Source organism: Hemicordylus capensis, chromosome 6 (assembly GCF_027244095.1).
Source record: "Hemicordylus capensis ecotype Gifberg chromosome 6, rHemCap1.1.pri, whole genome shotgun sequence".
NCBI lineage: Eukaryota > Metazoa > Chordata > Lepidosauria > Squamata > Cordylidae > Hemicordylus > Hemicordylus capensis.
Genome location: NC_069662.1, coordinates 114,600,555 through 114,626,063, shown reverse-complemented (window position 1 = coordinate 114,626,063; position 25,509 = coordinate 114,600,555). Strand labels below are relative to the sequence as shown.

At 42.7% G+C, this 25,509-nt stretch overlaps 1 protein-coding gene across 8 annotated transcripts in view; it reads right to left on the bottom strand.

The window, feature by feature from the left end:
- Positions 1-7,985: 7,985 nt before the first annotated feature.
- The window catches only part of COLQ (collagen like tail subunit of asymmetric acetylcholinesterase), a 74,379-nt gene continuing 56,855 nt past the window's right edge, over positions 7,986-25,509 (bottom strand). The window contains exons 12-18 of one of the 8 annotated variants that reach the window (XM_053266125.1): positions 24,497-24,593; positions 22,742-22,881; positions 18,456-18,575; positions 15,287-15,407; positions 14,028-14,130; positions 9,624-9,712; positions 7,986-8,895 (exon numbers count right to left, since the gene is read on the bottom strand). In XM_053266125.1, the coding sequence (XP_053122100.1) occupies positions 9,643-9,712; positions 14,028-14,130; positions 15,287-15,407; positions 18,456-18,575; positions 22,742-22,881; positions 24,497-24,593 (651 nt within the window). In that variant the 3' untranslated portion in view covers positions 7,986-8,895; positions 9,624-9,642. Of the gene's footprint in view, positions 8,896-8,951; positions 9,245-9,623; positions 9,713-14,025; positions 14,131-14,315; positions 14,419-15,286; positions 15,408-18,455; positions 18,576-22,741; positions 22,882-24,496; positions 24,594-25,509 lie in introns of those variants that run through there. The other 7 variants (XM_053266128.1, XM_053266130.1, XM_053266126.1 and 4 more) reach the window with 7 other exon arrangements.

Here is a 25,509-nt window from a genome sequence, read left to right as displayed (position 1 = left end):
ACACCCAAGCAACACCCCCTGCACATCATCTATTAGGTGAATTCTATCAAAGTTGTTTATAATGGCAGTGGGGATATGGTAACCTGCTTACTTGGTCAAAATAAGTAGCATAGTAAACACTATTTTTACCTTACTGTAGATTTCCTTGGGCTTTGCATAGCATGGAAGATGAATTCCCTTTTACTGTAAGTCTCTGGGTGGCCTAAATTATCAGAGGAGATGAGCTTTGGGTCACTGCCACAGTACACCCCGCTAAATAAAGTGCGGAAACTTCTGATCATCTGCCTAAGTCAGGATTGTTAAATATGTGCCCTTCAGGCCCAGATTTAGCATGCAATTGAGGTACAGCTAGGCAGGCTTCCCTTCAGAGGAGAAATCCTTCCATTCTAAAAAGCTGACCGTATGGAAAATCTTCATTAGGTTACTCCACAGTGTTTCCCCCAAGCTACTGTGGACACTGAAATCTGAGCCACTTTGCAATTTAAGGGGGTCTGGGCTGGGTGATCTGTTTGCAACTGCCACATCCCATGGCTTTATTAAAACTATTATGGGTAATTAAAAGACAACACCAACTCTGAGGTGCCTGTTGCTGAGCGACTTGTGAACTTACCTTCCTCCAGACGATCACAGAACGGTGGTGGGAAGGGCAGACCACACTCCCAGATGATCCACAATGCTGCTCGCACAGTGCACTGGGGATATCATCGTGCGAGTGCTCTAGGTGCCCATCTCTGTGTTGCAAGGAGCCCGAGTGGTCACATGACCTTGGAACTGGGGTTTAAGGGTGCACACATGCCCTTAACCTTGTTAAAAGGCAGGGGTTAAAAGCTGGTCAGGTGGGCAGGTTCAGATCCTGGCACAGCACATGAGCAACTTAACCCAGGCTGGGTTGCCCTTAAGCTGCTCATGAGAACAGCCTTAGATTCTACTTCTTAGATTCTACTCTTGGCTGTTGCAGAAGCCTCTTGTATGTCAGGCAGGCATCCCAATCGAATTTGAACAAAACAAATTATTTCCAGTAGCCAGAATTGTCAGCTCTGCTAGGGTGTCTTTAATGCTAGGGTGTCTTTCTAACCTCCAGGACTATAGACAGAAACTCCAAGAGGCAAAATGTCTGGGAGCCATTAACAAAAAGGCTTTAATAACCTTCCAAACTAGTGCTTGGTGCCAATTAAACCAGATCACTGCTCTCAAGTGGCTCAAATCAGACCCTTAAATAGAACCTGGACTTTCCATTCTTAAATAAGGTGGCCAAGTTTTGAATAGCAGCATGATCATAATATGTCCTTTTCAACAGCTGTCCTTTTAACAGCAGTGTGAGCTGCAGCAATTAGAAAGTGGAAATGTGTAGGCAATGAAGTTTCACATGCAGGATTCTAACGAAAGTTTTCCCGGATTGTTGGCTTCATTTCTCATCATCCCCAGCCACAGTGGCTGAAGACTGGCTGGGGAAGATGGGCAGTGTAGTCCAACCACATCTGGAAGCACCAGGTTGGAGACCTCTGCTCTATAGCTTTATTCAGAATCTACATACTACTACTATAATATTTATATACTGCTCGTCAACCAAAGTTCTCAAAGTGGTTTACATAGAATAATAAATAATACATCAAGAAGATGGTCCTGTCCTCAAAGGGCTCACAGTCTAAAAAGAAACATAAGGCAGACCCCAGCAACAGCCACTGGAGGGATGCTGTGCAGGGGATGGATAGGGCCAGTTGCTCCGCCCCTGCTAAATATAAGAAAATCACCACTTTGAAAGATGTCTCTTTGCTTAGTTAGCAGGGGTGACTAACACACAAACATTAGGAGAAATTTTACTGTAATATTTGAAATCACAGCAATCTTTTGGACAGTTACTTTCTCATATCAACATGTTCTCCTGTGGTAAAAACAGCCTTGCCTGCCATTCTGCATGACGAAATGCAGAAATGGGAAATTACCATGCTCCAAAGTCCCATAAGGAAACTCCCTATTCAAAAGAAGTGTTCTTTCACAAGTACGGAAGCAATAATGGCAGGTATGGCAGCAGGGTGTGGGTCAACTCAGGGCTGTCCCTAGGGCATGGCAAGCAGGATGACCCCCCGGGCCCCGCTCTTTTAACCCCCATTAGAATTAACTGGAAGAGAGCCCCGTAAGATGTTGCTGGTTCGAATCCTCGCTGGTATGTTTCCCAGACTATGGGAAAAACCTATATCAGGCAGCAGTGATATAGGAAGATGCTGAAAGGCATCCTCTCACACTGTGCGGGAGATGGCAATGGTAAACCCCTCCTGTATTCTACCAAAGACAACCACATGTCTCTGTGGTCGCCAAGAGTCGACATTGACTCAATGGCACAACTTTACCTTTACCTCTTTCCTCAAGCCTTACTCAATAGAATTACAATAGGTGCAGGGCTCTGGGCCCTGCACCCTGCCAGGGCTCTCTAAAGACAGCCCTTGTATTCAACTTGTATTCAACAGACACAGGCGTTACCCTTTAGTTAAGGTGTTGAGCAGCAAAATAAGGTTCCACCATTATAAGTCTCCAAATTCTGTTCCTTATAAATACGACCACTGTTGAGCAAGTGATTGAAACTTGGCATGCATGATCGACTTGAGAAGGTCTACAAATTTGCCTCATTATATAGCATGCCATAGGGCTGAACGTAGTTTAAAAACAGTGGCTGATATAAAGCACAACCTACTGCCTCCGTATGCTCCGCCCTGGGGTTGCTGTGGACTCGTGAGGCAGCCCTGATGCTGTTTGGAAGCAGCAGTTGCACAAACGGTGCTACCACACTGTTCCCCCATGCAGCGAAGAGGGGAAACTGCAGTCGCATTGCTTATGCAAGGGCTTGTTCAGTACAGTGTCGAGGCTGCTTCCAAGTCCCACAGGGGCAGAGCGTTACAGAAAGGGTAGGCTGTGCATCATGTCCTCAGTCATTTCTGCATAGCAGGTAGCAGTTCAACAGGCAATGATTTCCCTGCCACTCAATGTGTCATTTTAATACTAGTATAAAAACGCATGCATTGAGGGGTGATTCAAACTAACTACCCCCACGACTAGGCCTGGGCTTGCAAGTGAGCCCTCTCAGCCAAGCCTTCCTTGCTGTATGCAGAGGTAGCAAACTTGGCCCTCCAGCTGTGGTTGAACTACAACTCTGATCATCCCCAGCCACAGTGGCCAATAGTGAGGGATGATGGGAGTTGTAGTTCAACAACAGCTTGGGGGCCAAGTTTGCCCACCCGTCTGGTAGAGGATATACCATAAACTAATGGGATAACAAGTTTTCTTGGGGTTATATCTGATTCAGCCGAATGGCATTTCTAATTCAATGTGTGACTGGTGGTTTCTGCCAAGGACAGGCAGAGAGACAGCAAATCAAAATAAATCTTACATCACTATTAATGTGTTTCCCACCGGGAGGCGAGTGCAATACAAACATCTTCATTTAGTTCCTAGAAGCTTTGCAGTTGATCCTTTCCCCCACAAATGCCTTGACTGGGCCAAAAAGCAGGCTGTAAAGTCATTCCTGCTGCCTCTCAAATTCAGCATTGTTACAAAGAATCTGTGCCTCATCCTTTGTGGGGTGGGGCTGAAAATCAGTGGAGAAACATGCTTTTTCCTCTCAGGTTTTTTGCAAGACATCTTGAAACATGCCATGGTCCCAACTCCTAGTAGCTCTATCTCCACTTATCTCCTCAGATCTACCTGTCCTTCAGGAGGTTGTATTGCTTAAATCCATGCAAGCTCAAAATGAAACCAGCGCAAGAACAAATGAGGGAATAGACGTGAGGGCATCTCTGAGCCAAATGATTAGTGCCACAGAAATAACCACTATCTGCTTCCATACAGTTGGGAGATTAGGCATCTGGATCAAAAGGCATGATTTCCAGGCAAGCTTTATCCTTGTCACCTTTAATTTTAGATAATTAAGCCGTGCACTGGGTCATGATGTTCTTCCTCCAGTAAAATAGTATTTCTTTCCTCCAATTTGTTAATGAAAAGGAGAAATAACTGCAGGCTTGGAACACATTAAGATACCTGGTATTTATTTATTTGGATGTGTAGTCTCCTTGAGGCACAGACTTAATTCTGAAAATGAAATGAGAGTCAACTTCCAGAACAGTAATAATTATTTAAAAAATAAAAAAAATAAACACTCACCAAAGCCTTATCCTTTCACGCACAGGAGCACGTTCACACAATGACAGAAAGGAAAGCTGGGAAAGCAAAAATCAAAATAAATGGGGAGAGGGGTGTTATATATATATATCTCATATATGTGAATCTAGACTTCACAGAACAGCAAGCACACACAGACACACACACAGACACACACACACAGAGTCCATTCTTGGTACTTTGCCTAAAATAAAATAAAATGAATTAGTAATGTAATTTCCAGTAGGAGTGCATTCCCTTAATACAATTTCAATTGGCTGACCTTATTAGACATTACATCTCCTTTGCTGAACAAATTGGCCTAGGTCCTCTCTCTCAACTGGCACAGTGATTGAAAATGCAATCAAAACATACCACAAGACTTCTGCTCCAGCCTCTTAGAACTTGGAGGGCTGCCAAACGCCAATATAGAAATGAGATTTGGGGGTGTGTGGGTTAGAATCTAGACATCACTGCACAGCACATCTCTGAGGATGCAGCATTAGTACATTAACGTTAGAAATGGAATGGCAGTGGCAGGGAAGAGAGGTCTGTTTGCATGTCCCACTAACTCCCATTTCCTGCTTTGAGCTGCTTTGGCCAAAATAAATTGCGGAGTCCCTAATGGATTGAATAGACAGCCACAATTCACCACCAGTGAACCGACAAAGACTTTACATTTAACATTTGTCTTCATCTCTTCATCTTCTTGCCAGCATCACATAGTGAAGGTTCAATAACCTTCTAGGCTTTAATAGAATGTTTCCTGGGAAATGAGTAATTACTTTGCAGCATATGGCTCTTGAGGAAAATGCTGACCGTGTTGCAATGTCCTAAGAGTGGTCTGAAAATCATTTAGCCAACACACTTGTGCTGCGGTTATCATTTTTGCTAAAGCATACACTTTTTTTTTGCAGCCTGAGCCTAACTTGGCAATGCAGCCTTCATGCATAACATGACATACCCTCTCAGAATACCTCCAACATCTGAGTAATACAATCATTTCATCAGACCAAACTACATGTTATCTCTTTGGCCAGTGGTGGCTGCTGGTCACTGGAGTGGTGCGGGGTGGGGTGGGGGAACAGAGGATAGGAGAAAAGAGATAGTGGCCATAATCTTAGTGATACAATAGTCGCCGGCTCTCTTTTATGCTACCCTCGATTCATATTGTTTTATGTACCTTCGGTAGAGTGTGCCATCGAGTCGATGTCAACTCCTGGCGACCGCAGAGCCCTGTGGTTTTCTTTGGTAGAATACAGGAGGGGTTTACCATTGCCACCTCCCACGCAGTGTGAGATGATGCCTTTCAGCAACTTCCTATATATCTGCTGCCCAATATAAGTGTTTCCCATAGTCTGGGAAACATACCAGTGGGGATTCAAACTGGCAAACTTCTGCTTGTTAGTCAAGCATTTCCCCACCGTACTTATTATATCTTATTGTTATGAAAGGATATGCTAGACATGAATGCATTTATTTCTATAAAGGCCAGGCATGTCACTTGGTATTCATGGCTCCCATTTCCAGTGGACCTTCAGGAAGCATCCCCTGTCTTCAGTGGACATTCTTATCATTAATTTTAATACATTCCATCTATGAATCGCTTGGGGGGCTTCCCCCCACTTTTTGGATACATAAAGCACCCTATTCAGTGCCTGTGCAAACACTTTCCCACAGTAGGCTGACCTGTGCAACTGCTCACAGCAGGACAGGCTGGTAAGCCTGATTATAGCAAGCACATGTCTCTCTCTCTCTTTCTTTCTTCTGATTAGGTTGTAAGGTTCCCCTCTTAACAAGTGCATTTGTGTATTTAGGGGAGGGGACACAGTCCCTCCTGCCCTTAATATCACTTATATATGAATATACTTTTTTAAAAAAGTAAATGGAACCTGGATTGGCCTCTTGTAGATGTGGACCTGGGTTGGGAGAAGGATGTAAATGCCCTGCCTCTTCCATGGTCCCAGTCTGAATCAGGGTGTCCCATAGTTGCTATTTAACCTGGGCTGCTTTTGGGGGGGGGACTGCATTACATATCCCATTCTAAATAGGCGTGCTGGCAAATCTTCCTTGCTAACATAGCATCACGGAAACACTGGCATGCCTTAGGAAGCTATGGTGATATATTTGATATAATATACCCCAACCTCTGTATATTTATCTATTGGAAGAGTAGTTAATAGGATCCAGCTGCAAGATACTGCCATGGCCTATGCTTTTATCTTACCTCAGCATATACTTCTGGCATGCTTCAATATATACTTTTACTTCAGCTTGTAAAAAATTAACAAAAGGCACAGCAAACAAAACTTTAATAGGCCGAGACTTGACTACAGCACTTGCTTTTTAGAAAAGTGAAAAAGAGCAAGACTCAGCACGCAATACAAATTGCACTGAGGCCCATTTCAGACTGGATAAACCAAATTACAAGCAGTGATCACCATTTAGCCCTCCATGAGTGCATGCTAGAGGCATGGTGGTATCATGCTACATACCAAGTGACATGCTTGACCTTTAAATATCATGCTAGAGGCCTAGACCAGGGTTTCTTAACCTTGGGCCCCCAGATGTTGTTGGACTACAACTCCCAGAATCCTCAGCTGCAATAGCTTTTGCTTGGGGATTATGGGAGTTGTAGTCCAACAACATCTGGAGGCCGAAGGTTAAGAATCCCTGGCATAGACAATACACCAGTCCAGCAAGGGAATACAAGGTGTTCCACTCCTCCCCACAGAATTTCCAGAGACCTAGCCTGCACATTATGCACATTCAGGAGCAAGATAACTTAATATTCACAAGTCTGGGCCACTCCATGTATTGCTGAAAAGCATTGGCCCAAGGTTTCCTGTCTATTTTGTTGAATAAAATAAAACCTGTTGAATGGTGAGAGAGAAAGACGACAAAGAGGAATCTAGCCTGGCCTACCTTACCTTTCCTTCCCTTCCTTACTCACTCCTTTCACATTTCAGATACTGTGCAGTTCATTGCTGATGGGCGAGAGAGGCACTCATGAGGCCCTCCAAAGCACATCAATGCTGCTGTTGAAGCAGGCTGCTGCATGCCTACTAAGCATTGTGCAATCAGAGTTGCAATGCTGCTTCCATTACTTCCAATGGGAGTAGTGTAGCAACCACGACTGCACAATGCTTAGTAGGCATGGAACAGCCCACCTCCACAGCAGCACTGACATGCTTTGAAGAGCCTTGCAGCAAAGCAGGTGCCTCTCTCTTGGTCTCTGCAAACAGACTGTGCAGAAGACTAGAGATAGTTCAGACTTAATACAGACCCAGCAAATAGTCTTAACTTTGTGTGACTTCTTTGAGCCCTGAAAGTGAGCATTCCCCCCTACCCTCTGTGCCCAAGACTCAGAATAATTCTATTTCAATTCTGATTAAGAACAAACCAGAATTGCTCCAAGCAGTTGGGCTTATTGGAACCAGAGCAATCCAAGCTTATTCCAGCCAGAGTTCCAAAATAAATCAGGATCTTGGGTTCAGATCCTGGTTTATTTTTGGAACTGGTTAGAAGAATAAACCAGGATTGCTTGTTTGGTTATAACAAACCATTTTGGCTTGTTCTTAACATAGCTGCTGGGCACAATCTAGAGAGAATCAGGCACACTGTCCCAATGAATTGAATAGAACTTCAGCACACAGCAAAATGATGCCCACTGGATGACCTAGGTGTTTGTTTAGATTGTGCCCAATGTCTAAGTGTCAGAATAGTAGAAGCAATTCATGTAAAAGAGACACACCCTGAGTAATTAAATGGGGCTTTAAGAAATTATTTTCAATGTTATATGAATGCAAAAGTAAATTAATCTACACATCTAGACATATTGTAAAAAGGTGTGTATACTTGTTTGTTCCATTTAATTTTTATTATCATTGTGTAGCATCCTCCATAATCGACTTCAACAGAAGTAACAGGACATAAAATACCAGTTTTATACAGGTGTTCATGCATTTCAAACATACACTTCAGACCTTTAAATTAAAAACAGGAACAATAACTGACAGAGAAAGATGAGCTTATCCTGCTTTTCTTAAGCTGATGCCATACATCAGTGTATGAAGAATTTGCTTTGAAGATCATCTACATTTATGACAACTCTCATTTGTATCTAATTCATCATACTTGCCACGTGAAATTTACTCTGTAGTGTCTGCTAGAAAGGAAACCAGCAATTATCCCAGATGCTATCAAAGATAACAAACATGTAACCAATTTTCTTGAAAAAAAACCCTTCACATATATACATATAAAACCTATACAGTATGTAATCTGAATAATACACTATAGGATAAGCAAATAAATATATATACACAATCATACTGTATACTATGTAACGATGAGACTGGAAAGTAACTATCAGATGCATGAGAAAACAAAAAGTAATTTAACACTTCCTGACATTCAGGCTAAAATAAAAACTAATAACAATTTTTCAACCATAGCTTTTAACTGAATTATAAGCATTTCAAAATGCATCCTTCCCAATTCTGTTGCAGAATTAATAATGCAAATTTCAGGCACAGGAACACTGGATAATATTATTCTTTCAGAATCTTGGTGGGAACATGATGCATAGAACAGGTGAACCAGTTCTCAAGAGCTTGTTCCACATGAGTCGACTGCCCCTAAAGTCACTTCTGGTTGAAGAACTGGCGAATCAGTCCTTAATCTCCCAATAGAGACTGAAATCCTTCAAGAGCCTGGGAAAGGTTGCTGAATCCATTCTGTAGCCTTGGTAATATGCAAATGTGACTCCTTTCAGAATGCTTCCATTGAAGTCCATCATATATATATATATATATATATATATATATATATATATATATATATATATCACATTCTTAGATTATTTCTGCTTTTAGGTAAATCTGATCAGTTCTTTCCTCTGGTTTACTCTACTAAAGTTACTAACTAAATGGTTTCCAGTCAATATACACAGTGGGGGCTTCTTGCTAATTTAAATCTACAGTTCTCACAACTAAAGCATGTACAAAGTTCACATTGTTGTGATAAACCTAAATAGTCATATAAACACTGCAACCAGGATATGATTTGTGTTTATACTGGAACAGTCTTTTTTCTAAAGAAGAAGTTAAAAACAGATCTGAAGAGCTTATTTTAGGACTAACAGTGCTAAGTTGAGGTATTATTGTATTCTGTTGTATTCCACCAAACATTGGTTTGGTTTGGTTCTTCCACTGATTTTGTTTTGTTCTTGTAACACAGGGTATTTCCTGTAACCAGCCATGGAAAATGTAAGTCAGAATTGTTTGTCAGTTTTCTACTAAGACAGGATGCAGTGGTCCTATTTTCTTCTAGTGTGATGTGAATCAAATTGCCATCAGCAGCAAGGTGTTGATTGCTTCACCATAGAGATGGTTTGATTTTGTCTATTGCCCAGTCTTGGTTTGATGATAACATAGCACCTGATACATGTCTGTGATATGTGGAATACTCACCTACCTTTTCTCTCTGTCTTCATGTAAAATATCGGCAATCTGTAGAGTCAATATAGCAATAAGAAGTGCATCGCAGTTTTCCATAAGACCTAAGGCAGAAGATAAAGAAGTAATTACGTATGAAACTTTTTGTTGTCTTTATCTTTTGAAAATGTCATCCAAGCTTCTCAGCAGAGATGGAGCCTAATTTACCAGACATTTAAAATATCTTAATTTCTATTAGCAGATTGAAAGATGGATTCTGGTTGTAGTTTTATGGAGGAAATAAAATAAAGTCAATAATGAGGACATCAGAAAAATACCAACCACAGATATATGTGGCAACAAAAAGAAGCTTATTTTGCAGTGAAGTTCGCCACTGAAGAATTTCCACTTATTTCCACCTTCCCTCTGCTGCCCTTGATGACATATTTTCGAGGGCCATTGGGGGCAGCAAAGGGAAGGTGGGATCGGCAATAATAATTGCACATGAGAAATATCAAGGGCAGCAGTGTTCGTCTGGATGCTGCCCACTATTTATGCAGCAGTCTCAATGTTTATTATGCTGTAAGGGGTTATTACAATTACATCCTGAGAGTGAACACAGAAGAGGGTTTGCAGAACTAACTCTTATGGTTTCCTATTTGTGCCAATTAACACATTATTATTTCATGAGTTATGAAGACACTGCAGATAATTTGATTTGCAAATTAAATGTTTCCTGTAAATGATACCTGACAGCATGATAGAAATACTGCAACTGCAGGTAAAACTGCTGACCAGAGGAAACCATTTATAAATGCAGATTACCAGTGAGCAAGTTTCTCATCCAAGAATCCTGCCAGACTAAAGAAAAACACTACAGCTCTGCAATATGTTTGAAACTAACCCTAATGTATAGCTGATATGGAAAAACAAATACATAATTAATGACATGACTGTCTATCTGTGACAGGGAATGTTTGTGTGCAAACATTCTTGAGCCTTTTCGGAAGGGTGGTCTAAAAATCGAATAAATAAATAAATAAAACATCATAGGTGCCTAAATAAGGAGGATGGCAGGAATTGAGAAGGCCTACCACACACCTTTGGGTCCATGGAGAGAGAGAAAGGTGGATGAAAATGACCTCTGACAAACTGCCCCAGTCAAGGATTGCACATACACAACCCACCCATCCCCACAAAACCTGGGAATACTTCCAGCAGCAGAGAGTATTATGTGGACACTAGCCTTGAGCACATAGTGTATGACGCAGGGAGATTGTATTGGCTCAGGGAGCAGAAGCACAGCTTATTTCTCATCAGCAAACACAAGGAACCACCAGGCAAGACCATTATGGGGAAGCCATTGCTATACCCTAAAGGCTCTTCGGCCACAGCACCGTACTACACAATAGTCCTCCAAAGCCTTCCTCACCAGGTCCTCCAGGCTGCTGGTTCCTGGAGCAGCCTGGTGGGACAAATCAGTCACATCTGCCTTTCAAGAGCTCTCACACTCTTCCATGGTCCTCCTACCACTTGTTCCCTGAGCTATTGGCTCAGAAATCTGGTGAAGCCATCACAGTATCCATAGAGCCATGGCATTGGCTTTTCTGGCATCTTCTCACTTGCCACAGGGCAGCAAGGGCGTAACTATAATTGGGCAAGGGGAGACAATTGTCCTGGGGCCCACTGCCTCCAAGGGCCCCCCAGAGGCATGTCATATGATTCCCCATTGCCCGCCTGCCAAGCCCCAAGGCCCCTCAGCCAGGCCCCTCGCCCTGTTCACCCTCTCTCCTGCTTTCCCTGGCTAGCAATCTAAGCAGCCTGCAAGCTGCTAGAGCGCCTTCTCTCTCTGCCTCTCAGCTGATTGGTGGGTGGGTGGGGCTTCCAGAGAGGTCTATGCATAGGCCTTGCTGAAGCCTGAAACTCTCCAGGCAGCAAGCAAGCAAGGAAGGAAGGAGGCAGGCAGAGTGGCCAGCGCTGGCTGCCCTTACCCACCACAGTTCTCTGCAGACCCTCTGCTCAGCCCGGCCCAGCCAGCCCAGATTTTGAAAGTAATGGAGGTAGAATGTGAATTCCTTTTTGTGGTCACACACACACACACACACACACACACACACACACACACACGGATCTGCTTGCCATAGGGCTTTGTTGTGGGGGGGTTGGAGACTGAGAAGTCTCTGAATATTTAATTTGAAACAGATTGGAGAATTTGCTGGCTTAAAAAAAACAACTATCCAAAAAGTCCTGTAAGTGGCTTGTTTCATGGCAGAAGATTACAAAAAACTTCTGGAACAAACAATATTATATTTATATTCATTCATTCATTCATTCATTCATTTATAAATGCACTTGTGTTCAATTTGTTTTGCAACCCAGAAGGTCTGAGTGAGAACTGTGAAGCATGTGTTGTGCGTTTTATTTTTATTTCTTTAGAAATGCATTATATGTCCAAGCTGGTTGGACATGTCCAAAAACCTCACTCACACAATTTACACTGTATGTCATCAGTCAGTATGATTCTGAAATGATATGAAATGTTAAGGAGGCCCTTCATATGCTGATTTGCCCCCCAGCCCCATAGCCCACTAGGGATGACCCTGCTTCTGAGCAACTGCAGAGAGTGTTTTTTATCTCAGTACAGTGAGAGGCCCTACTTCCACATTGGGGAGCAGGGAGAATGACTTCTAGGACAGACTAGGGCATAGCTTCAGGAGCTCCTTGACCCCCAGCATGTCTAATCTATCTTAAAATTTTACCAAGAAGAGGTAGATTCCTCATTCTCTCCCCCCTCTCTTTTTCTCCTGAGGAATGGTGTTAATTCTTGCTCTTTTCTCTCTTTTTCTGCACCTATCTTCCTTGCTTAAGTGGGACTTACTGGTCTCCTATAGGGAGCAAAATATGCTGGGAGCACAAATTGGTTTGGTTTACATTCCTGAGCATGTGCAATCCTATATGCACTTAACCAGGGAAGGATCTCAGATAGTTTAAGTAGACATGCTTTTTTTGCCAGTTAGTCCTTTAGGTTTCAATGAAATGTACTTCCAGCTAAATGTGGTTAGATTTGCTGCCTGAGGTTGCAATTCTCCACACACTTACCTGGGACCTTTACACACAGCAGGCTTTACTGCAAGTTTACTGGGAGACTTTACTGCAAAATCGAAGTTGTCCCAAAGAACCAACGCAAAATAGTGGATTTTCTTTTACTCTGGATATAAATCAGGCTACACTCTAACGAGCAGTGAAAAACCTGAATTGCATGTGAACTGCTCCCCAATAACTCGCAGGGACTTCAGGGTAAATCTGGCCAACATGTGAATGCAGCACCTCCATCCCAGAGGAGGTATGTGTTAAAGGGCTTTAAAAGCCCCGTGTGAAAAACTTCCTGGAATCAAACTTTACTGAATTTGTTTAGAATTCTGAGAAAACATACATAGGCTCACACTGCATGGTTGAAAGTCTCCTTTGCTAATCTGCAGTGAGGGGCCCATTTTAATAATTAGTGTTTCTAGTGTGTTCCAGGCATTAAAAGTAGCACAAATATATAGTATTCAATGTATATCAACGGTGAGCCAGCATGGTGTAGTGGTTAGAGTGCTGGACTAGGACCGGGGAAACCCAAGTTCAAATCCCCATTCAGCCATGATACTAGCTGGGTGACTCTGAGCCAGTCACTTCTCTCTCAGCCTAGCCTACTTCACAGGGTTGTTGTGAAAGAAAAACTCAAGTATGTAGTACACCGCTCTGGGATCCTTGGAGGAAGAACGGGATATTAATGTAATAATAATAATAATAATAATATCACTATATTTTGTGAAGTGTGCATGTGTGTATGCAGTGAAATGTATTTCCAGGCAGCATACTTATTTTGAAATATCAGACTTAAATCTTTGGGTGCCTGTGTGTGTGGAGTCCCTGGACTTTGGGGGGGGGGGCATTTAAAAATCTCGTCTCTGGGCCCACTCCAACCTTGCTACGCCGCTGCAGGGCAGGATAACTTTGAGGCTTGCCTTGTACCCCAAGAGCTCTTGTGTGCTGCCCAAGTCTCTCAAGGGCCTTTCTGCCCACAGATCTCAAATCTCCCCTCCCCTCCGCATGATCACTTCAGAAATAAATGGAGGCTGAGCTCTCTATACTACTGAAGTGGTAGTGGTGGGGCAGGGCTGGGAAGACTGGTCCAGAGACAATGTGCTGAATGGAACTTTGCCCATGAGCCCAGTTACGTCCTCTGCAATACTCTTCCCTTCATCTCCAAGTGATCATGGGGAATATGATTAGGACAAGAGGGAGCTTTTTACAAGCTATCAGTCAATGAAGGGGAGAAAGGATTAAAAACAATATTTTGTCTCTCTTCCCCATGAAATTCCTTGTAGGTTCCCACTTGTCTGAATAATTGACATTCTTCTGTGATGCAACAAAATTAGTTTAAATTTGCCATACCCGGGGACATATGTTCTACATGTATGATATCCAAAATCTTGCCCATCACAGTCTTCTACACCTTCACGTCGGTAGCCATCTCCACAGTATGCATGGCGACATTCTAATAAACATGAAAGAAGAGCAAAGGACAAATTTACATGGACAAATTTACATGGATTTTTCCTCCAATTAAGTCATAAACTCCAGTAAGTTTGGCAGGGTTACTGCCTCATTGTGATTTATTACAGAACTAGATACCTCTATGAACGGGGCAAAGAGGCATCTTTTGAAGAGTGGCTTTCTTATGTTTAGCAGTGGGAGAATAACTATCCCTGTTCAATCCATCGTAATGTTTCTCCTGTGGCTGTTGCTGGCATCTTCCTTGTTTTTCTCTTTAGACTATGAAACCCTTAGGGACAGGGAAGGATTTTCTTATTCCTTCTGCTATACTATATAAACTGCTTTGAGAAACTTCCCATCCCCGCCCCAATCATAATATTATAATAATCTGTTCAACTTATTTTGATTGAAGAGACATTCATTCATACCCTTCCCCCAGATTCCGAGAATGGATGACAAGCAAATAGGACCACAGACACTGGCCATACTTCCTAAAAACCCTGGTGCAAAGGGTCTGTGTGTATATTAAGCTGGTTGCCCCAAGGTTCCCAAATGCATGGAGGATCCCTATGTACAACTTGGTACTCATGTCCAATGTGGGGGTGTCCAGAAGCATGGCCGGTGCACACTCTGCCACTGGTATAAGTGGCTGGCAGGTATGAGCCCATCTCTCTCTCTCTCTCTCTCTCTCTCTCACACACACACACACACACACACACACACACACTCACTCACTCCTTTAGTAAAAATAGAGTTTCTACTAGAACAAGTCCACAGGGTTGGAGACATATATTCATTTACTTCTGTTTCCATGTTTTCAGATCACATGAAATGTCATAACTATTTGTGGGCCACCAATACTACTATTCTATCTAGTAGTTTTTTGAGTCAGAAAGAACAGGGAGGGAAAGGAGACAGAGAAAAATGTGAGTTGTTTCTGCATAAAGTCTTCATTAAACCAACATAAGAGTGCTTTGTGTTTATGAAGGAAGCAGCTATAAAACACGCAGGCTGCTGAAGACTGTGCACTTTGTAGGAATGTGCACGAGATTCTGTGTACTGCTGTCCCAGCACAGTGGAACTTAGGAATAGGCTGCCCCTTCTAGACTTAAAAATAAAATTAAGTGAAAAACGAGAAGTGAATAGATTTAACATACTTATACAGTCATCAGTCACAATGCTATTGCCATCATCACACTCTTCTCCATCTTGGAGGATGCCATCTCCACATGTGCTGCCATCTTCTATAGGGTAGTCCACATGATAGAAAGGCATAAGCTGTTGGGATAAATGCAACTATAACCATCCTTACTGTCTCGGAAAGGTAAGGCCAGGTGATTTGAGAGTGATTAGGCATAATTTTCTACTTGCTGAAAATGTACATTTCCAGCTCAGAGGTTTGATTCAAGTAGCTGCAGAATCAGCTGGGAATCTTGGATCAAGATCTCAGTTGCTTAGTCTTTCTTTACCTCTGCAAGTATCTCTGAAAACCATCAAATTATTTATGTTCAAGTCCAAATATAATTATGTTATTTTATGGTAGGAATTTACTTATTCTTGGACTGTATTGTCTCAAGAATAAATAAATATTGAAGAGGCATATTTTAAAGGTCTTTACTTAAAAAAAATACTTCATGATCATAGAAGCATGAAATCTCAGATCTAGAGCTGACATTGTTTGTTTGTTTGTTTGTTTGTTTATTAGATTTGTATACCACCCTTCCAAAACGGCTCAGGGAGGTTCACAGCATGATAAAAACAACTAAAACAAATTAACAATAATAATTGACATAATACTGCTGCTTGCTTAATCAATATTACTGATTGCTTAAGCATCCCATCATTAAAGCATTGAGGAAGACAACATAACCCCACAATCCGTGCCCTATAAATTATGTAATACTAAAGCAGAATGTTTCTAAATGCCTGCCATGATTTTGGTAGTTCATGTTGCAGACAAACATAGGGCATAGGTTTACACAGTAGTTAAACTAAACTGTGTGCCCTGTGTACAAGATATAGCTATACCAACCATTTGTTTTCTTTATTTTTGCTACATTCTACTCACTGAGGGTCAAAACAGAAGTGATACTAACTGCATCACTTCTGCTTCCATTTTTTTCTTAACTAAAATAGCAGTCAAGGATGGGGAGGGCTGAAGAAGTTCATGACCACAAAAACAAAGGGGCATCGCAGTCCCAATGAAAATGTCCTCTCCATGTATTATAAGCAGGGAATTGTACTGAATGCAAACCTAAAACTTAGTCCAGACAGGGCTTTTTTCCCCCCTTCAGTGAACCGTAACTAAATCTAATCCCAAATCTAAAGTATCTTGGTTGCCTTGAACCTGAACTGAACCCCTAAACACAAGAAGAGGTAAGTTCAAAAGCAGTTCAGTTTTCAGACACTCAAGGGATTCTTCTGATGTGAGGGCATCTCTCTGCCCCAGCTATATTTGGAGAAACAATCCAAATAGAATGAGCCATCTGAAAAGAAGAGAAAGAAGAGCAGTAGAGATAGGCAAGGCGTAGGACTGGTAGTCCTCCTGGTGCTCTGATAGAGGCTTGCCTAAAAAGAGGCCCTTGTCCAGCAACTAGGCCTCAGCTGGTCTTGTGGTAGCAAGTATGACTTGTCCCCTCAGCTAAGCAGGGTCTGCCATGGTTGCATATGAATGGGAGACCTGATTTGTGAGCCCTGTGTAAGATATTCCCCTTAGGGGATGGACCTGCTCTGGGAAGAGCAGAACGTTCCCTCCCTGGCATCTCCAAGATAGGGCTGAGAGAGATTCCTGCCTGAGAGAGATTCCTGGAGAAGCCGCTGCCAGTCTGTAGATAATAATGAACTAGATGGACCAAGGGTCAGACTCAGTATATGGCAGCTTCCTATGTTCTATGGAGGATTCTTGAATTGAGGCTGAAAGCTTCTTTTGCGCTGCAGTTCCTCCTTTCCACCATATTACCAACCACCCTAAACAGGCTATTTCCCTGTTCTTTAATATTACGGTATTTTTGTTTGTAAACCCCCCCTCCCCCAACCTTTAACAATTCAAGAAAACAACAAACCACACACAAAATAATCATTTCTCCCCTCAAGTGAAAAAGTTACTACTGTATGCATTTTGTAGTTGCATTGCAAGTGAAAGAATGTAATATTATCCAACTGGTTCAAGACTGACTCAGAGTGTGAGAACTAGTTATTGCTGAACCATTTTTAAAGTCAATATCTGAATCAGAACTGAACAAGAGTGTTAAAAAAAATCCTGAGGAACATGAAGTGGAACTTAATCCAAATATTTATTGGTTTGACTCCATGGTTAAAAGTCCCAGGAGGGAAGTATCTATTTGTGTCAGGGACATACTTTGATTTTCTGAAATATATTTTACAGAATGTAATTGGGAGTTCATTACTTCCTTTTAAAAAATTTAAAATCTTCTTTATCAGATACAAATATCAAATTAATACTTGGGATAACTGTAATGATTTGACATCTTCTGACGTTTGATTTTTAAAAGTTCAAAGGTTTATTATAAAATACATCAGTTACTAAGAGACTTTTAGGTTAAATTAGTTAACAACTCTAACTGAACTAAAAGGCAGGAAATCCAATACTGCAGAATATATGGCAAACTATTCTACATAGGGGTCCATCCATACTGTAATAACATAAGAGAAAATTACTACATTATTTTGTATGGCTGTGATTTTGTTCCATGTCAATTGTATAAAATATATAAAAGAGGTAATGATAATTGATGGATATGTCAACATTAATAAAGGTGACTTTATTAATGTGTGGTGGAGGTGTGAGGCTCTTAAGGCCTTTGGGAAACAAGGCTATAACTGAAGCTATGATACGAAGGTTGGCTGTATAACTGAAGCTATGATACGAAGGTTGGCTGTATAACTGAAGCTATGATCCTTTACCATGGCAACCTACTTTGTATCTTAATAGGATACTTGAAAGCATCTGTGCCACTGAACCATTGTCAGATGATACAGTATTTGCTTACTGCAGCCAAAATATTATTGGCTAAATACTGGCAGAACCCTGGTTTACCTGCTCTACACAAATGATTTTTTAAGACTTGGTCCAAAGCAGTTGTGGTGAAATTAACAGAGTATGGTCTGATTACGCAATGGGAAGCAAAGTTATGAGATCTTTGACAGTGATTTGTCTCCCTTTGTGGTATACATGATAATTTTAATATAAATATTTATTCATATGGAATATTTTCCTTATGGAAGTAATATGAATTGATGGACTAATTTTTAACACATTTGAGCACTTTTTTTAAAAAAAAATTGTAACACTTTTTTTTTTTTAACCTGGATTGGAAGCCATCCAAAAGTATCCTTGAAATACAATGATCTCTGGTCTCTTCGAAATGCGAAAGCATTTTCTGTATTAAGCCTATCCAACTCTTCCCGATTATTCACCACAAATATCTGGAAAAAATAAATAAAAGGATGCACTAGATTGCCATATGATTGACTTTAGCAGAATAATAGGTTTAAACAGAAATCTAAACATTTGTTTCAAGTCTGAAGGCCTAAGCCCTTTTCTAGTTCCTTTCTAGTTTTTAATCAATGCGCCTTTCCCCCAAGCATATATATATATATATATATATATATATATATATATATATATATATATATAATTCTCTAAGGCATACCCGTGGCTAATCCCGCATGTGGCAGCTCTTGCAAGAGTTCACGAGCAGAAGCACCATGGTGATTGGGCAGTGGAGATTCCATATGCAGATAAGGGGAGGAGCCTGTGATGGTTAAGGTCAGTTGGAATGCAACTGTTACTGGTCAGAAGATGTGCTTGGGGAGAGGAATCTATATATATAAAAGGATAGTGGGCAGGGGTCTGTGAAGAGAGGGGCCGTGAGGGAAGAAAGATCCCCTTCAGAAAAAGAGGCTGCCACTGTGCTAATTAGATGAGGAAACAAGATGAACAAGATCTGTTAACTCAGGAAGGGGGGGGGGAGAGCGAGTGGAGGAGAGAGAAAGAGAGAAAAAGAAATGAAGGAAAGAGAGAAAGAAGGGAAGGTGAGGGATGGGTTCATGCCTGGCAGCGGCCTGAGGAAAACGAGTGGCCATGACGGTGCCTATTGGCAGCAAGGAAGGGCCTAGTCAACCACTGCTGCTGTTTGGGGCTACTGAGGCCATTAGCGGAGGCAGGCAGGCAGGCAAGGGACAGGCCCGGGCCTGTCAGCGTCCTGAGGGGAACGAGCAGCCATGGTGGTGGTGGCAGCGAGGAAGGGCCTGGTCAACCACTGCTGCTGCTGCTCCTGTGGGAAGGAACAGGAGTGGGGCTTGGGTGAGGATGGGGAGGTCTCTAGGAATAGGGGGCTGCAGCTTGGTCAACAGGCACCAGCAATGCTGCAGCCACGACCAAGAGGGGTGAGGGGTATGGAACCAACCAGCTGGAGGGGAGCAGGAGTGCAGCTCAGGTGAGGGTGAAGAGATCTCGGAGGTGAGGGGGGCTGTGGCAGGGGTGACGGGAGCAAAATAGAATACCAGCGTGCAGATGCTCTGTGTGGGTTAAGCTTGTTTATTTTATTTCTTTAACATGTACTGCATACGCTGCCTTTCAGCCATACATCCCCCACTTGTTTGTATGAATATGAATTGATTGCATGGCATGATTCAAAACCAGTGTTGTGATACCATCTTCACAAAACTGAAGAGTAGCATTATTGTGGTTGGAATACTCTTGAAGGGGCGGGGGGAGAATCCGGACTGGTGGAGATGTGCTCCTGCTGTGGACCTCTGAAGAGGGGGGGAAAAATAAATAGTACGGGATCATAGTGTACAAAAATCCTATTTCATGGCAAAGTCTGTGAGAAATTTATATGGGTGGTTTTGTTTGATTTGAAATCCTCTCTAGGTGAAGAATTACCATGGTGTCACTCTTGCATGCCAAAGAGTGGAACTTTAAAGATTTCTACTCAGCCATTCTAGAGCTGGAACATGACGAAGTTTTTCACACAGTGCTTTTAAAGCCCTTTCGTTCACATCTCCTTCTGAATTGTGGGTGTGCATTCACATGTTGGGCAGATTTACCCCTAAGTTCCTGTGAGCTATCGGGGAGCACTTTACACACAATTTGGGTTTTTCACTGTGCATTAGAGTGCAGCCCAGGCTATATCCAATGTGAAAAAAATCCCCATTTTGCATTGGGTTTTGGGGATAACTGAGTTCATAGTAAAGCCTCCCAGAACACTCCTGGTAAAGCCTGCTGTATGGAGTACTCCATGAGGTGCAAAAGCAAAGGGACGGGTGCTCCTTTTATATGAAGGCTATGCACAATTTCCTTCAAACAGGGCATAAACAATGGTCAGAATAGGGGCTTCAATTCCTGGAGCTTTCCCACACATAGCTTCCACCTCTCAGGGTAAATGTTGGGTGAAGCCACTTTGAATTACACTCACAGCATGAGGGAAGCAGCCCCTCCCCTCTGCTTTCGGGTTTTCTTTTTGTGCCAGTTCACATTGCATGCCTCCATGTTTTCCTTTTAGCTAATGGGGAGGGATGGGGGGGAGAGCGAGCGAGAGAGCGTTCCATGGTGAGGAACACAATGCTGTCTTCAAAACCTCAGACTGGGTCTCACGATCAGTTAGACCTGGTTTAGGGTGCTGAGTGGGAAGAGCGGGCTAAGCCCGCTCTCCCTTCTCACGAACAGGCAGGGAGCCCTGGGTGGCCCAATTGGTTGCCCACACGATGGCCGGCTTCGAGATGGAGCCGGTGGGGGCTGGGGAGCTTGGGGGCCATGTGGCCCCCGGAAGCACCACTATGCCCTGCGTGAGCGCGCAGGGCATACTGGGGAGACCCCCAAGCCGGGAGGCTGCTTTTAAGCCTCCCAGCTGAGGGTCTACTCATGAGTAGCTGCACTGCGGAGCTGCGCCACAGCTACTCACGAGCAGATAGCCCGGGTTTGCGGAGCGAGCGCTCCGCAAACCCGGGCTAAGGGGCAGGCTACAGGAGCGGGTTCGCTGCTCCAGAACTACCGGGCTCGGCTGTGAGCCCGGTGGTTCTTAGGATCACAAAAATTGGGTTAGGATTTTCCTAGCCCGATTTTTGTGATCGTAAGAATAGACACCTCGTGTACTCGACTGGAAACATTTGTATACACTAACAGATTTCTTCCCTTTTTTCCAATGCATGTGTGGTCTTTTAACCAGTGAAAACCTGGTTAAACCTTAAGTAAGCAGACTAATACTGTGTTCAAAAAAAGTCAACTTGAGCAAACACAGAGGTTTTGTAACTAGAACTTTCAAAGAGTTTGCTTCCTGAAAACTGGTTTTTCCACTATTCTCAATTTGCATTCCTAAAGAGTCTATTTGCATTCCTAAGGAGTGTTTTCCTCTTATCCTGTTAATGATTCTAAGTCAGTGCCTCTCCCTATTTGGTCTGGCATTTTCAGAAAAACTCACTTAATACCAGCATTTAAAAAAACCTAGAAATACAGTGGGAGAAGCTAAAAAGCAGAACAGAATGCCCCATCTGTGTGTGGGGTGCTTCCAAAGATCTCAAATGAACTTTGGTGTAAGTCTGGCCAGTGTGTGAATGTGCACTCTCTCTTCTGGAGGAGATTTGCAGTAACAGTCTTCTGTGGGAAAGCTCCTGCACTGTTTGTAACTTTCTTCCATGGAACAAGCAACTTATAGCACTTGTAAAAAGTTTTTAAAACTTTTTGAAAAATTCATTAAATATCTATAGGATAGCCGATTATCTTCTCATTCAAGGCACAAATTGCTCTCACCATGTACTACCACCATGTGAAATTGTAGAGCTTTCCGCCAAGCCATTCCGGAGTTGTTATATTTTTTTCCCATTGATAAAATCCAGTTTGTCAGAATTTCCAACTGAAAATCTGACACAATCCAACTACACAATATAAAAACATATGCTAATTCCAATTCTGACAGTTTTTATGTTGGCTCATACCGTCAGATCCGATACAATGTTTTTTCTCATGCACAGTGCTAACATATAAGTACCTTATTGAGAAGAATGTTATAGATTCTAGCTATTACTTCTGGGGAAAGAAAGGAATCCAGTTTCACCAACTGTCTGATTGATACATACAATGCAATCTGACTCATGTCTACTCAGAGGCAAGCCCTCTTGAGTTTAATGTCGAGTATACATTTCTCACAAACTTTGCCATAAAATTACATATGCTCCCAGACTAAAAGGTCTGTGTTTAAACTGAAAGTGGTATGTTACTACTTTCCCAAAGATATGTAGTAGTAGTAGTAGTAGTAGTAGTAGTAGTAGTAGTAGTAGTAGTAGAATAATAGGTAGAATTTAAAGATACAGCAGCACTTGGGTGCCTAATGTAGTTGTACTTGGAGTCCTGACATTGAAATTGTAGCAACCCAATCTATATTTCCAGTACAGTAGTTATTAGCACTGAGCAAATACATAAGAGCAATGCTGCCAAAAGCATTCAGATTATTTTGCAACGAGTTCCATTTCCAGAACCAAATTAGTTACTCCCTCAAACATGTCAAGCTGAGCAAAGTGACAGCTCCATATTGTAACCCTGGATTATCCACATACACCGTATGCCCATAGTAGATCCTGTAGAACTCACTTACTGCAGGAACTTTCGAATAGGCCTGTCCATACAGTGGTTCCTCATATGGTGGGATATTCACATTTTGCTGGGGATTGCACAGACATTTCCCTGGAGGTCCAGGAAGCCCTCTTTCCCCTTTTGGCCCCATTGTTAGTTGCCCTAGAAAATATCAGATTACCACACTAGGAGGTTGCTGAAACAGAGAAAGACATCCTGAAAAGTGAACAGGTGATATCTACCTGCCAGCTAAACATTTAAAATCCAGGTGCTGTATTTTGGTTGACATCTTTGACTCTTATAAACTTCACTAGGGGTCAGTGTTCTCTCTAATTTTTTCCCATCTATATGCTTAATAAGTTTTGTTCTGGGCACGGCAGTATCAAGGCAGTGCGTGCGAACCTGCATTCAAAGGGTGGGGGCCTACCTGATTCAGCCTGAGCAGGATCTAAAATTAACTGAGTGGACATTAAAAAACATGTGACTGCACGCACACGTGCACGCCTTAAAAGGAACGCTGCAAGGGGTCCATATATATGACCAACATATATACATTTGAATACATATATATGTATATATGAGTGTGTGTGTGTACACACACACACATGGAATATCACTAGTTTCCCAATTTTGAGGCATAGCTGCACTGTTTTTAGCCATTGTTCGATTTTTTCTTAGATTTAAATGGAATGTTGAATTAGTTTTACCTTATTGAGCCCACAGATTCTTAAGGAAGGAGCAGGCTGTCTGTGAATGAGTGAATGGATATGTAAATAAATGATCTAGGTATAAACAAGAGGATTGCAGGGGAAGACTCAGAAGTAGATTATGAGTGGAGAATGAGCAGTGACCCATTTTGACTGTAGCCTTCCGCACATGCACACACAGTGGCGTATCGGGGGGAAACGGCGCCCAGGGCAAGCTCTGGCCCTGAAATGGTGCCCCTGCCCCCCCGGCCCCCACATACCTGTGAGGGCGCGGCGGCGCCCCCCAGGCAGCAGATCGCCGGCGGTGGCGGCCGGTGGCTGCGGCGTGCCTGCGCAGTTGGGAAGCGACGCCGGGCCAGGAGACAGGCTCGGCGTCGCTCTGCCTGCACTCCGTCCTCGGCGGGTGATCCACCGCCACCGCCACTCAGGCCACGCTACAGCCCATCGCCGCCACGCCAGCCACCAGCCACCGCTGCACTCGGCGGGCTGCGGGCTGCAGGCGACCCGTCGCTGATGCCCGCCACCGCCAAATCGCCGCCGCACGCCTGCCACCACACTCGGCGGGCGATCCAGGGGGGCGGGGGGAAGCCACTTTTGGGCGCCCCCCATGTGACCCGCTGGGGTGGCACCCAGGGCACGTGCCCTGCCCGCCCCCCCATCGTTACGCCCCTGTGCACACACAACCATCATCAGATTCCTCATAGACTAATTTAAAACTTAAGAGAATAACACCATTCTGTCTTTTCTGAGGCTGAAGTTCCTATAGCGAGGCAGCATGAAGGAAAGAGAAAATACAGCCCTGCCACATATAGCAGTGAAACCAAATCTGCATCTTTCTTTGTGGAGCTAGGAGTGGTTTGTGAACAAAGTGCTCCAGACATACTGCAGGGGAAGCCAGAGTCCGCCTTAAAGCTGCAGTTAAAAAGGTTGGCCCCTCAGCTAGTGGCTGCAGATAAACTTCATGGGCATGTGTCTCTTTTCTGTTCAGCAAAGCAGTATCCATTACATTCAGCAGGAGAAGGAAGAGGAGGAGGAGAAAAGGGGCAGGTCATATAGACAGCATGTCTTACTTGATTCCAAAGGTCCTGGAGATCCCAATTGACCTGGTGGACCAGGTCTTCCAGGTGGACCTGTAGTTCCAGGAGGCCCGATGTCTCCCTTTTGTCCCTAAAACAGAAGAAAAGGCCACTTCTTAAAACGCTTCTAAATGCATTACAGTACTTATAGCACATGTCATTCAGATGTATTATGCTGGAAAAGATAACATCTTTGTCTTCTGTTGTATATAAACTTGAAACTCCAAAGCACGATTCCATTAGGAAATTGAGCAACTGAAAACAATAGCAGCTAATGCATCTTGAGGCAAATCCATGTGCTTTTCTAACTAATATATTTGTTTACTGTGTCTGACTTTGAGCAACTGCTGTGACTCCATTAAATTCTCAGTTGTGCACATTCCACAGAATGGTTTACTATTGGGCTGCACTGAATGCTCCATAAGTTAACATTTTTGGCATGACAGGGGAATTTAGTGGCTCCAAAATGCTCTACAAAGTCCCATGTTACCCTAATACAGTACCTTGCTTGCACTTGTTCACAGCCTGTTCTCATTACCAGTTGGCTGATGTTTTGGAACTGTGTTCCTATTTTCAGATTGGTTGACAGTCTTACCGACAATACATGAAAATTTATTCTGAGAAATAGAACACAGAATGGTTACTTTTTAGTAGAGGGGTTCAAGCCTGCCTAGAAGAATTCAGACCTGGAAGTTCTACTTTCAAATGGTGCATTGCAGGGTGGATTTGATTTAAATCAAACTGATTTAAATCACGATTTAAATCACTAGCAGGGTGGATAAAAATGAATGATTTTTTTTAAAAAAATCAAAAAAATCAGATTTTAAAATTTAAATCGGATTTTTTTTATTTAAATCGGATTTTTTTTATTTAAATCGGATTTTTTTTGATTTTTTTTTAAAAACATTGACTTTTATCCACCCTGCTAATGATTTAAATCGTGATTTAAATCGTGATATAATCAGTTTGATTTAAATCAAATCCACCCTGGTGCATTGCCACTATGC